At 44.4% G+C, this 13,845-nt stretch overlaps 1 protein-coding gene across 4 annotated transcripts in view; it reads left to right on the top strand.

Moving 5' to 3' along the window:
* Nucleotides 1-8,892, top strand: part of LOC134340586 (beta-1,4 N-acetylgalactosaminyltransferase 1-like) — an 89,685-nt gene extending 80,793 nt beyond the window's left edge. For 3 of the 4 annotated variants that reach the window (XM_063038005.1, XM_063038006.1, XM_063038008.1), the window contains 2 exons: nucleotides 1,023-1,260; nucleotides 5,496-8,892. In XM_063038005.1, coding sequence (XP_062894075.1) covers nucleotides 1,023-1,260; nucleotides 5,496-5,713 — 456 coding nt within the window. In that variant the 3' untranslated portion in view covers nucleotides 5,714-8,892. Of the gene's footprint in view, nucleotides 1-1,022; nucleotides 1,261-4,387; nucleotides 4,630-5,495 lie in introns of those variants that run through there. The other variant, XM_063038007.1, reaches the window with a different exon arrangement.
* Nucleotides 8,893-13,845: the final 4,953 nt, after the last annotated feature.

A 13,845-nucleotide genomic window follows, 5' to 3' on the forward strand; every position in this document is an offset into this window, starting at 1 on the left:
CCCAGACACGAAGTCTGGCACAGAGGCCACTGAAAGATTACACCTCTCTGGTGAGATATTGCATGGACATTAACCGAATGTCTGTCCTCTCCCTGCAAAAATGGTTTGCAGCTGATAATGAACGGTCGTGATGTGCTGAGCTGTATCTATAGCTCTCTACAGTTTCTTGTCATCACACGTTGCCGTGCAAAGGCGTGCTGCATCTGGACAGAATGCTTTCGATAGTGCATCATTAAAAGTTGTTCAGGGTCGATGGGGACATGCAGAATTTCTTTAGCCTCCTGAGGAGGGAGAGGTTGTTGCTCAGCTTTCTTGGCTGTGGCATCAACGTGATTGGACCTGGGCAGGCTGTTGGTGGTGCTCACATCTAGAAACTTGAAGCTCTCAACAGTCTGGACCTCAACACTGTTGATGTAGGGTCATACATAATAGAAATGAGCCCTTCAGTCCATCTGGTCCATGCTGAACAAGGTAGCCATTTGCCTGCATTTAGCCCATCTCTCTAAAGCTTTCCTTTCTATTTACATATTTATGTAGATCGCTGTCACAAGAAAGTAGCATCCATCATCAAAGACCCTCACCATACAGGCCATGCCTTCTTCTCGCCACTATCATCGGGCAGGAGATAGAAGCCTTAGGTCCCACACCACCAGGTTCAGAAGCAGTTGTTACCTGACACTCATCAGGCTTTCGAACCGGTGTGGATGACTTCACTCACCTCAACTCTGAAACTGATTCCACTACCTACAGATGCAGTCTTTTCTTTATTTTCCTGTAAATGTCTGCAGAGAAATAAATCTCAAGGTTGAGTATGGTAACATATATGTACTTTGATAATAAGTTTACTTTGACCTTTGACTTATCCTACTGTCTTATAAATGTTGTTAATATACCTGTCTCAACCACTTCCTCTTGCAGTTCCTTCCATAATAATCTCCTTCAATAAGGAAGTATAAAGTATGAAAATATACCGATAACAAATAGCCACCAAAATAAATCATCTCCTTTCTTTCCTGTTATAGGTTGGAGGCTCAGTGAGAGAGATAACCAGATATTCAGCAACATTTCAACATAAACTAAGTGTGGAGCAGGGTGGCAAAGAGGGAGACTGCTTGAGAATCCAGAAAGGATACTACCACAAAGTGGAAGGATTCCCCAACTGTGTTGTTACGGACGCCATAATTAATTTTTTCATGGCACGGACAGAAAAGGTGCAACAGGTGGGGTTTGACCCACACATTACAAGACAGGGACACTTAGGTGAGTCGCTGTCAGGGTGTGTTCTCGGGACAGGGTGGGGAAAGTAAAAGGTGGATATTTAGAAGATAGTGTAAGACAAAGCCCAGAAAAAAACTTGGGAAAGACTATTTTGGGCCACTCAAGATCAGTGTGTTATTCCTGATCAGAAAGACACGTACTGCTTCTAAAGCCTCAACTTTATATGAGGCCCAGAACCTTCTCAGTGACTGAGCCAGCATCTTGTGTGTGTGTGTGTGTGTGTGTGTGTGTGTGTGGACCCTGTTGGAACTCAGGCCTGCAAGACAAGACCATAAGACCATATGATATAGGAGCAGAATTAGCTCATTCGGCCCAACAAGTCTGCTCCACCATTTAGTCATGGCTGATTATTTTTCCTGCCTTCTCCCTGTAGCCCTTAATCCCCTTACCAATCAATAACCTATCAATCTCTGTCATAAATACACCCATTGACTTGGTCTCCACAGCCCTCTGTGGCAATGAATCACACAGGTTAACCACCTTTGGCTAAAGATATTCCTCCTTAGCTCTGTTCTAAAGGGATATCCTTCTATTCTGAGGCTGTGCCCTCTGAGCATCTGCCGAACCCCTTGCGTACATGATTGAAAGCGTGTTTTTATTTGGAGTAGCTTCAGTTAGAGATCGTTTTGGGGTAAAAATGAAACTGGACCAGGCACTTCCTTGTACGCGTGATGTGTGACGTTTTCCTGGCTTCAGAATGATATTGTTTTCCCTGTAGCACCCAGCAAAAGTTGAAGCATGAAGCTGGGAGCTTCAGCCTGAGTTTCACTGACCTGTGGAGCAGGTCTGGTTAAGCTCAGAAGCGCTGTCCCTGAGGTGGCAAGAGGGAATGTGGCAGGGCACCTTCAGAAATAACTGCAGCGTGCGTTTGCGCCATCTAAAGTCCACAGACTGCACTGAAAGTAATAGGAGGTGTTTGCTCCAGCAGCTAGCTGCTATGGTGCTCCTCCAATAAAAACATGAATGGTGTCACTGCTGTCAGCTCTCCATCACTGGGATTCAGTCATTGATCTATTATTGTCACCGAGGAAAGCTTTTGTTTGCGTGCCATTCAGATACATCCGTACACTGAGGCAGCAAAAAGGAAATAGAATACAAAATATAATATTAAAGTGAAAGTTGAGTTTATTGTCATATGCACAAATACATTTATGCACAGGTGCCATGAAACCTTACTTGCAGCAGGATCTCAGCATCAGATAAGCAGCCTGCACAAAACATAAAATATACACAATGTTTGCAAGAAGTAACATAATTCGAACAAATCAAAGTTCCCTTCAGTGTAGAATGATCAAAGTGTTGCAAAATTGTAATGATTTGGGTTCTATGGTTGTCTCAAGAGCTGAATGGAACTGGACTCTCTCACGGTGGTGTCTGAAAAGAGGATGCTAAGTTGCATGCCATCTTGGACAATGTCTCCCATCCACTACATAATGTACTGGGTGGGCACAGGAGTACATTCAGCCAGAGACTCATTCCACCGAGATGCAGCACAGAGCGTCATAGGAAGTCATTCCTGCCTGTGGCCGTCAAACTTTACAACTCCTCCCTTGGAGGGTCAGACACCCTGAGCCAATAGGCTGGTCCTGGACTTATTTCCTGGCATAATTTACATATTACTATTTAATTATTTATGGTTTTATTACTATTTAATTATTTATGGTGCAACTGTAACGAAAACCAATTTCCCCCGGGATCAATAAAGTATGACTATGACTATGACTATGACTATGAATGGCTATAGGGAAGTTCTTAAACCCGCTGGAGAGGGACTTTATGCTGCCGTACAGAGTACAGTGCAGGTAGACAATATGTTGCAAGGGCCACGATGAGGTAGATTGGGAGATCAATAGTCCATAATTATTGTATAAAGAATGGCGGGGTAGAAGCTCTCCCTACCACCCTTGTTTTCGATCAGGACAGTGACCTACCCTGTTCTGGCATCTCTCTGCTCAGTGAGGATAGTGATCTATCGGTTCATGAGCGGCATCTCTCTGATGAGTGAGGACACCAGGCTCCTCACTGGCGTTTTTTCTCTGGAATAGGTGAGAGTGAGGAGGTGCTGGGAGACGGCACAGTTCAGAGTGAAGGAGGATGAGAGGTGTGTTGAGAGAGATGTACAAGATTATAAGAAGCATAGACAGAGTGGGCAGTCGATACCTTTTTTCCCCATGCAGAAACAGATAATACAAGAGGTCATAATTTTAAGGTGATTGAAGGAAGGCATAGGGGGATGCCAGTGATTAATTACACAGAGAGTAGAGGGTGCCTGGAATGCACTGCCAGGGATGGTGGTAGAGACAGCTACATTAGGGACATTTAAGAGGCTCGTTGATAGGCACGTGGATGATAGAAAAATAGAGGGCTATATAGAAGGGAAAGGTTAGGTTGATCTTAGAGTAGGTATAAGAGTCAGCACAATATCATGGGCCAAAGGGCCTGTACTGCCCTACGGCGTTCTATGTTCTATGTCAGGAGGTGAAAGTACTGGTCTCCTGGCTATACACAACCTCCTGTGTGAGAACAGAGTTGTATTAATCCATGCCCCTCAGCTCCTGCACGTGATCAGGCCGTGTTGGGACACGCAAACCTTAGCCCATGCATCAGCCTCATCAAGGAACCCTCCCAGTCCTGGTGTCCATCCAAGTCCTCTGGAAGAGTAGAGGTGGATGGAGCCAGCAACACCGATTCTCCTCACCAGCCGTTGGAATGCAGCCTGTCAGTCCTGGTGTATCTCCCCGTGATGTGAGTGTGTGTGTGAGTGTGTGTGTGGGTGTGTGTGGGTGTGCCTCGGTGTATGTCGATCTGTATTGCTGTGTGTGTCTCTCTGTGTACGTTTATGTGTGCTATTGAGCGTGCAGGTGTGCTGCTGTGTGTACACGTGGGCGTCCACACTCACACGTGTCTGTTTCTGTGTGGGTCTGTGGGTGTGTCTATGTGCTTGAGTTTCTGTGTGTGTGCACATGCGTGTGTGTAAGAGCACTGGTACTTTTGCTGGTGTGGGGCTCTCATTGGCACATCTTGTGCGACCGAGATGTACAGTACTCTTGACCTCCTAACCTACCTCGTCATGACCTTAATGTCTACCTGCACTGTGCTTTCTCTGCAGCTTCAACACTGTATTCAGCATTCTGTTATTGTTTCTCCTTCTGCACTACCTCGATGTTCTGATGTATGGAATGATCTATCCAGAATGCACGTAAACAACAGCTACTCATTGTACTTAGGTACACGTGACAATAATAAACCAAACATCAATTCTTGGATCATTGTCTCTGCCCGGCCCCCCACCACCCGGCCGATTGGCACACAAGGTCTCTATACCAGCATAGATTTTGTTCACCAGGACTTCTGTCATTGAAGACCATAGGAACAGAATTGGGCTATTTACAATTGAGTCTACTCAGCCATTCAATTATAACTGATTTATTTTTCCTGCCAATATTGTTTGTGACTGATTTTGTGGTTTTTTGACAGGATTGATGCTAAATAAAACAGTGTTTGGGGCACCTAGGCTGGCTGCAGCCCAATTGTAGGACAATTTCTTCTGTGGGACCTTACCATGCTCTAAATTATTGGTATTGGCTTTGGGGAAAATGGAACTTCGGAATGGCAAGATATAAAAGCAAGCGATTATGGGAATGACTTGAATTTACATGCAGTAGGCAGTAAAGGACAAGACATGTGCCCGATAGGTCAGAGCCATCTTCATCCTGACCAAAGATGATGAGGAGGGCCTTGGATAGGGCAGCACCCTAGTCACAGGCAGAGAAGGGATGTTCAATGATTTGAATTTGGGTTTTCCGGTGGAAAATAACTTAAATTCTTTACCTGCACAGTTGTATCACAAACATAACCTCAACCTCAAGTGTAACTTCTTACCAGTTCATTATACTGCCCATTTGCAGAATGTGGTTAACTGAAAGTGAGGCTGATGGCAGGGGGAACCAGGTATTACAATGTGAATATTCTCTTTAGGGATCAGATTAAAAAAGGGATCAGATTAAACGTGATGGGAATCATTTGGTTGGAGCAGTAGCCAATGGGATGGAAGATATCAACAAGGGCCAAACTGGGTATTGTCATGGAGCTGGTCTGCAGACATTGTGCTGGAAGTGACTGAAGGTCAGAAGGTCAGCTTGAGGCTCAAGAGTTAGGGAGAGAAAAGTTCATCCTACCCAATTGCTGACTGCATGGACTCTTTGCTTCCTGTGCAGAGTTTTTCATTGATGGTCTGGGCACGCTCCACGTTGGCTCTTGCAGTGACATCAAAGTTGATCATGCTTCCAAAATCGTGATGCCTTGGACAAAGCAAACCAAGAATGACAAAATGTACAAAGAATCACGTTATGTCCAGAGTACAGAAGAGGACGGCCAGACACAAGAAAAACAGCTTTACTTCAAGAACCGGCTTAAGTGCATCAAGTGGAGCTAATGTGGCGTCGGGTCCTCCATTTGGTGGGGAAGGGAAGCACCTCAGTGTTTTATCACTAATTCTCATCTCTTCCCACGGACACACAGCAGCTCACCCACATTACCATTATCACCCAAAGCCCTCATGGACAAAGTAAATGCTGCTGAGGACTCAGAGTGCAACCTCACCTGCCTCAGGGCCTCTTCCAGTCCTATAAAACCTGCAAATGCAGATGGGTGGCTAGAAGAAAGCATCTTTACATGGAATTTCAAAGAATGTACAGCGAAGAATCAGAAGTTGGTGAATGACTCCTGGTGCTTATACTCCACACTATACCCCTTCTACTCCAACCCCTTTGATCTCTTTCTGTTCCTATTCCCCCTTTTCTCTTTCACAATCTTCCTCTTAAATGTACCCCATTTGCCGCATCCACTCACTGCATCCGGCAACCTCCTTGTGGGATGTTATTGAATGCAAACATGCCACTCTCACTGGCGCTCCCTCATGTGCATTGGAGAATATGTCCTCCACTGGATTAGTTAAGCACGCTTCACCTTCCATAAATCACATTGACTCTGCTCAATCCAGTTAGCATTTTCCAAGTATTTTGATATCAGTAATATTTTCAATGGAGACACAAGAAGTTGCAGAGGATTGATGACCCAGGCTAATTGGGGATGTGAGGTGTGAGGAATATGCAAAATGGCTTCAAGGGGCTATATCCAGTTCCTTTTGGCTACATTTCTGTTTTAGTGTATACCTTGCAGTTCCAACACCAAGTACTGGTGTAACATCTCAATTGTGCTGTATAACTTAGCTCTGTGATTAATGGTACTGTGGTTCTAAGTACAAAATGCACAGCTGTGCCTTGGAAGCCATCTTGGTGGCATAGTGGCGCAGCCGATCGAGCTGTTGCCTCACAATTCCAGAGACCCGGGTCCAAAGCTGACCTCCTGTGCTGTCTGTGTGGAGTTTACACATTCTCCCTGTGACCAAATGGGTCTCCTCAAACATCCCAAAGGCATGCAGGTTAATTGAACATTGCAAATTTCCCCTAGTGAATACATGAATGGTAGAATATGGCTAGAGATGGGGGGAGAATAAAAGATAGGATTAGTATAAGTGGATAATTCATGGTCAGTACAGACTTGTTGGGCTGAAAGGTCTGTTTCTATAGTCTATCTCTCTGTGACTTTTTAAGAATGGAACAAGACTTGAATTAATATACAAGTCTAACAAATTGCCAAAGGTTAATTATTCACAAGGTTGTGAATGACTTATTTTTGGCTTCTATATATAGCTCTCTAACACAAAATCCTGGTTGTAGCAAATGTCCTTGTTTGATTTTGCAAACACCTTTCAGAATTCAGTAGTCCAGAACCAAGAAATTTGTTGAGTTACAAAATAAAGCCAAGTCCACATTGACTTACTAGAGGTAGAAGGAAGCAGCAACTCACCATGATGATAATTGAACTTAGTATGAAGTGAGAGCCAGCATCTCATCTGAAGGCAGCACCTTGGGACGTACCACACTGGGCGTATCACCCTGCATTATATGTGGAAGTAAGCACCTGTATCAGGGAATTGGACTTTCTCAGATATTGGCTTGGTTAAATGGCTAGCACTTGGGTTGTGGTTCAGCTTCCATCTGAGGAGGTGCGGTTGTCTGGGTGAAATATGTTTGTCATAGAGGACTACAGCATAGAAACAGGCCCTTCAGTCCATCCAGTTGATACTAAACTTTCTGCCTAGTCCTATCAATCTGCAGCTGGATCATAGCCGTCCATACCCCTCCCATCCATGTGATTATCCAAATTTCTCTTAAATGTTGAATTTGAACCCGCATCCACCACTTCTACTTGTTCCACACTCTTATCATCTCTCAGTGAAGAACTTCCTCCTCAGCATTCCCTTAAATATTTCAGCTTTCACCCTTTACCTATGACCCCTAGTTCTAGTCTATCCTAGCAGTGGAGAAAGCCTGCTTGCATTTACCCTATCAATAGCCCTCGTAATTTTGTATTCCTCTATCACATCTCCCCTCATTCCCCTACCAGCCAGGGAGTAAAGTCAATCTTTCCCTATAATTTAGGTCCTAGAGTCCCAACGGCATCCTTATAACATTTTCTCTGCACTCCTTCAGTCTTATTTATATCTTTCCTGTAGATAGGTGACCAGAATTATGGACAGTTATATGCTTTCAGTGTTTGTCTTGAAACACAGAGAGAACATAAGATTAGCGGGAAATGCTTCATCATGTACCTTGTTGCAGTAGCCAAGATCTACTGGCGGCCACCAATTTCAATTCGACTTCCCGTTCCCATGCTGATATGCCAATCCATGGCCTCATCTACTTCCACTCTGAGGCAATGCTCAGGTTGGAGGAGCAACACCTCATATTCCACTTGGGTAGCCTCCAACCTGATGGCATGAACATCGATCTCTCTAACTTCCAGTAATTTCTCCGCCCCCCCCCTTCTCTCCTTTACCATTCCCCATTCTGGTTACCTTCTCATCCCTTCTTCTCACCTGCCTATCACCTCTCCCCTAGTTTCTTCTTCTTCAGCACTTTACCTCCTTCACCTATCCTCTTTCTTACTTCATTCAGCTTCCCCCACCTACCCACCTTCCCCCTCACCTGGTCTCACCTATCAGCTTGTGCTCCTTCCACTCCCCTCTCCTTCTTATCCTGCCTTCTTCCCCCTTCCTTTCCAATCCTGATGAAGGTTTTGGCCTGCAACATTGACTGTTTACTCCTCTCCATAGACACTGTCTGACTTGCTAAGTTCCTCCAGCATTTTCTGTGTGTCACTCAAGATTTCCAGCACCTGCAGAATCTCTTGCGTTTATAAGAAAGTAGGAGCAGGAACAGGCTAATTGGCCCCCTCAAGTCTGCCCCAGTAGTCAATATGAACATGGCCTCAATTCCCCTTTTCCACCAAATCCTGCAAGCTCTCATTTCCCTGTATGTTTAAATATTATCTACCTCCACTGATGTGATAGAGGGTTATAAAGTGATACCTTAAATTGACTGATGAAAATGTATGCACTGGTAACCAAATAATGGTGTTTAAATTATTAACATGGAAAACTTCACAAAATAATTTACAATATTGATGATATGTAAAAACTACCTGTGGGAAAATGTTCTTTGATTTGAAATGCAAAATTTTATATTGTAATAAAAGTTTTATGTTTAGCATCTGATCAGTAGTTCTAGTAATAAGTTTTGTAGTGTTTACAATGACAAATTATATTGGTATAGCACCTTTTATGCTGTAAAGTGTCCCAAGTTGTTTCGTAATCCCACAGTTTAGTTTTGAGGCATCAGTTCAAACTGACATTTCAGATATTGTAAAGAGGTTCTATCTTTAGACCTGGAGATTATGAAGATGGATGGGCTAGGTTTGATTTCCGTGTAGCACAGGAAGCTGAGGGAGGACCGAATAGAGATCAAGATTATAAGGATCATAGTGTGAAACTTTTCCTGATGCTGAGATAAGCCTAGAGGGCATACATTTAAGGTGAGGAGAAGGAGGTTAGTGCGAGTCTGAAGAAGAATCTTTTCACCCAGGAGGAGGGTGGAATGTCTGAGGAGGTGGTCGAGGCAGAAACCCTCACAACTTTTAACACCGTTGATCAGAGATAGTGTCACGGCTGCAGAAAGGGAGGAAGACATGGAGGGATCGTCTATGGAGTCTGTGTGGATGGAAATTAGGAACAGGAAGGGGTCGATAACTCTACTGGGTGTTTTTTATGGACCACCCAATAGTAACAGGGACTTCAAGGAGCAGATAAGGAGACAGATTCTGGAAAGATGTAATAATAACAGGGTTGTCGTGATGGGAGATTTTAATTTCCCAAATATCGATTGGCATGTCCCTAGAGTGAGGGGTTTAGATGGGGTGGAGTTTATTAGGTGTGTTCAGGAAGGTTTCCTGACACAATATGTAGATAGCCTACAAGAGGAAAGGCTGTACTTGATCTGGTATTGGGAAATGAACCTGGTCAGGTGTCAGATCTCTCCGTGTGAGAACATTTTGCAGATAGTGATCACAATTCTATCTCCTTTAGCACAGCATTGGAGAGGAATAGGAACAGATAAGTTAGGAAAGCATTTAATTGGAGTAAGGGGAAATATGAGGCTATCAGGCAGGAACTTGGAAGCATAAATTGGGAACAGATGTTCTCAGGGAAGTGTACGGAAGAAATGTGGCAAACGTTCAGGGGATATTTGCGTGGGGTTCTGAGTAAGTACATTCCAATGAGACAGGGAAAGGATGGTAGGATACAGGAACTGTGGTGTACAAAGGCTGTTGTAAATCTAGTCAAGAAGAAAAGAAGAGCTTACGAAAGGTTCAAAGCACTAGGTAATGATAGAGATCTAGAAGATTATAAAGCCAGCAGGAAGGAGCTTAAGAAAGAAATTAGGAGAGTCAGAAGGGGCCATGAGAAGAACTTGGCGGACAGGATTAAGAAAAACCCCAAGGCATTCTACAAGTATGTGAAGAGCAAGAGGATAAGACGTGAGAGAATAGGACCAATCAAGTGTGACAGTGGAAAAGTGTATATAGAACCAGAGGAGATAGCAGAGGTACTTAATGAGTACTTTGCTTCAATATTCACTACGAAAAAGGATCTTGCCGATTGTAGAGATGACTTACAGTGGACTGAAAAGCTTGAGCATGTATATATTAAGAAAGAGGATGTGCTGGAGCTTTTGGAAAGCATCAAGTTGCTTAAGTCACCAGGACAGGACGAGATATACCCTAGGCTAATGTGGGAGGTGAGGGAGGAGATTGCTGAGCCTCTGGCAATGATCTTTGCATCAATGGGGATGGGAGAGGTTCTGGAGGGTTGGAGGGCTACGGATGTTGTTCCATTATTCAAGAAAGGGAGTAGAGATAGCCCAGGAAATTATAGACCAGTGAGTCTTACTTCAGTGGTTGGTAAGTTGATGGAGAAGATCCTGAGAGGCAGGATTTATGAACATTTGGAGAGACATAATATGATTAGGAATAGTCAGCCTGGCTTTGTCAAAGGCAGGTCATGCCTTACAAGCCTGATTGAATTTTTTGAGGATGTGACTAAACACATGATGAAGGTCGAACAGTAGATGTAGTGTACAAGGAGTGATTGATAAGTTCGTGGCCTAAGGTAGAAGGAGTCAATTTTAGAAAACCTAGCACGTTTATTTTTCAACATAGTCCCCTCCTACATGTACACACTTAGTCCAGCGGTCGTGGAGCATACGGATCCCTTCTTTGTAGAAGTCGGTGTCTTGGACCTCCAGAAAGTGGTTCACAGCAGGGGTGATTGATAAGTCTGTGGCCTAAGGGAGAAGGAAATGAGTCCAAGATGCTCTCGTTGTGTGCATGTGCAGTTCAACTCTTTGAGTGATTATGCAGAAAGTTTGAAGTTAATTACAGTCTCCTTCCACCTCAGGCCACAAACTTATCAATCACCCCTGCTGTGGACCACTTCTACAAAGAAGGGATCCGTATGCTCCATGACTGCTGGACTAAGTGTGTACATGTAGGAGGGGACTATGTTGAAAAATAAATGTGCTAGGTCTTCTAAAATGGACTCCTTCTACCTTAGGCCATGAACTTATCAATCACCCCTTGTATATGGATTTCAGCAAGGTATCCTATGCAAGGCTTATTGAGAAAGTAAGGAAGCATGGGATCCAAGGAGACATTGCTTTGTGGATCCAGAACTGGCTTGCCCACGGAAGGCAAAGTGTGGTTGTAGACGGATTATATTCTGCATGGAGGTCGGTCACCAGTGGTGTGCCTCATGGATCTGTTCTGGGACCCCTACTCTTTGTGATTCTTATAAATGACCTGGAAGAAGAAATGGAGGGCTGGGTTTGTAAATTTGCTGATGGCACAAAGATTAGAGGTGTTGTGGCTAGTGTGGAGGGCTGTCAGAGGTTCTCGTGGGACAATGATAGGATGCAAAACTGGGTTGAGAAGTGGCAGATGGAGTTCAACCCCAATAAGTGTGAGGTGGTTCATTTTGGTAGGTCAAATATGATGGCAGAATATAGTATTAATGGTAAGACTCTTGGCAGTGTGGAGGATCAGAGAGATCTTGGGGTCCGAGTCCATAGGACACTCAAAGCCGCTGCGCAGGTTGACTCTATGGTTAAGAAGGCATACAGTACATTGGCCTTCATCAATCGTGGGATTGAGTTTAGGAGCCGAGAGGTAATGTTGCAGCTATATAGGATCCTGGTCAGACCCAACTTGGAGTACTGTGCTCAGTTCTGGTCACCTCACTACAGGAAGGATGTGGAAACTATAGAAAGGGTGCAGAGGAGATTTACAAGGATGTTGCCTGGATTGGGGAGCATGCCTTATGAGAATAGGTTGAGTGAACTCGGCCTTTTCTCCTTGGAGCGACGGAGGATGAGAGGTAACTTGATAGAGGTGTACAAGATGATGAGAGGCATTGATCATGAGGATAGTCAGAGGCTTTTTTTCATAGGGCTGAAATGGCTAGCATGAGAGGGCATAGTTTTAAGGTGCTTGGAAGTAGGTACAGAGGAGATGTCAGGGGTAAGTTTTATACGCAGAGAGTGGTGAGTGCGTGGAATGGGTTGCTGGCAGCGGTGGTGGAGGTGGAAATGATAGGGTCTTTTAAGAGACTCCTGGATAGGTACATGGAGCTCAGAAAAATAGAGGGCTATGGGTAACCCTAGGTGATTTCTCAGGAAAGGACATGTTCGGCACAACATTGTGGGCCGACGGGCCTGTATTGTTCTGTAGGTTTTCTATGTTTCTTTGTTTCCATTTCTAACTATCAAGGTGAGCACTTGAATCACCAAGGCAGAGAGGGCTACGGACCAAGTGCTGGGCAATGAGATTGGCGTAGATGGGTACTTGATGGCCAACATGGACATGATGGGCTGAAGGGCCTGTTTCTGTATTGTCCTGCTCAGTAGCTGTCACCAGGGTAACAACCATCTTTCTGTCAGTGGTGGATGGAAATTGTCTTGCCAGTTTAGCTTTGGGGACCTGGATATCGCCAAAAGGGCCAGCATTCATTACCCATCCCTAACTGCCCCTTGAGAAGGTGGTAGTGAGCGGCCTCCTTGAACCCATGCAGTCCTTCGGGTGAAAGTACTCCCGCAGAAGGGTCTCAGCCCGAAACGTCGACTGCTTATTAACTTCCATAGATGCTGCCTGACCTTCTGAGCTCCCCCAGCATTTTGTGTGTGTTGCTCCCACAGAGCAGTTGGGGAGGGAGCTCCACTCCACCACGTCCGAGTAGTGGGGCAGCCTGCACATTATTTTGGTCTCTTCAATTGTATTATACCTTGGAGGGAAGGGAGCTCGGGGCTTGGGGAAGGCAACCTAGAACAGGGGGAGGTAATTACGGGATAAAGGAGGGAAGAGGAGAGCGAGCAGGGTGCAGTCAGGGTTTCCCTGTGACCTTCTGTGTCCACCGGGACTACAAGGCAGCTGTTCAAACACCAAGAACAGTGATCAAGGAGTATTTTGCGAGAAATCTATTTTCAGCTTGGTCTCAATGACATCATCGATAACAACTGCGAAGTGAGTCAGAGCCCTGGCAAAGGCTCCTGACACTTCCAAAGCTGGAGAATGAATATTTACTCTAGTTAAAAAGCTTCAGTACAGTGGTGAGGAGAACCACAGGTATTTAATCTTAGGCATGTTTATATTTCAGGGTGGAGCCAACTTAAAATCAATGAAAAATTATTTTTAAAAAACTACATCAATCACTCAACACACACAAAAAGTGCTGGTGAACGCAACAGGCCAGGAAGAGGTACAGTCGACGTTTCGGGCCGAGACTCTTCATCAGGACTGATTTCGTCAATCACTCACTTGGAGACTACACCCTTGTAACTGTTGTTGGGTGCAACATTAAGCCACACTGGATAATGGGCTTTAATAGACATGTTAATAGCATACAAGTGAATATGAGACAAAAGCGTGGTCATGGGACAGTGCTAGATAGATTGCATTCATAATTACCATTATTAGTGCAGATTACAGAGATTACAGATGGTGGAATCTGGAGCAACAACCTAATGGAGGAATTTAATAATAGAGGAACTCCATTATTAGTAGGTTAGCTTAACATTAACTCATACATAACCAAGTTTTATACACATTCTTTTA

Source organism: Mobula hypostoma, chromosome X1, assembly GCF_963921235.1.
Source record: "Mobula hypostoma chromosome X1, sMobHyp1.1, whole genome shotgun sequence".
Taxonomy (NCBI): domain Eukaryota; kingdom Metazoa; phylum Chordata; class Chondrichthyes; order Myliobatiformes; family Myliobatidae; genus Mobula; species Mobula hypostoma.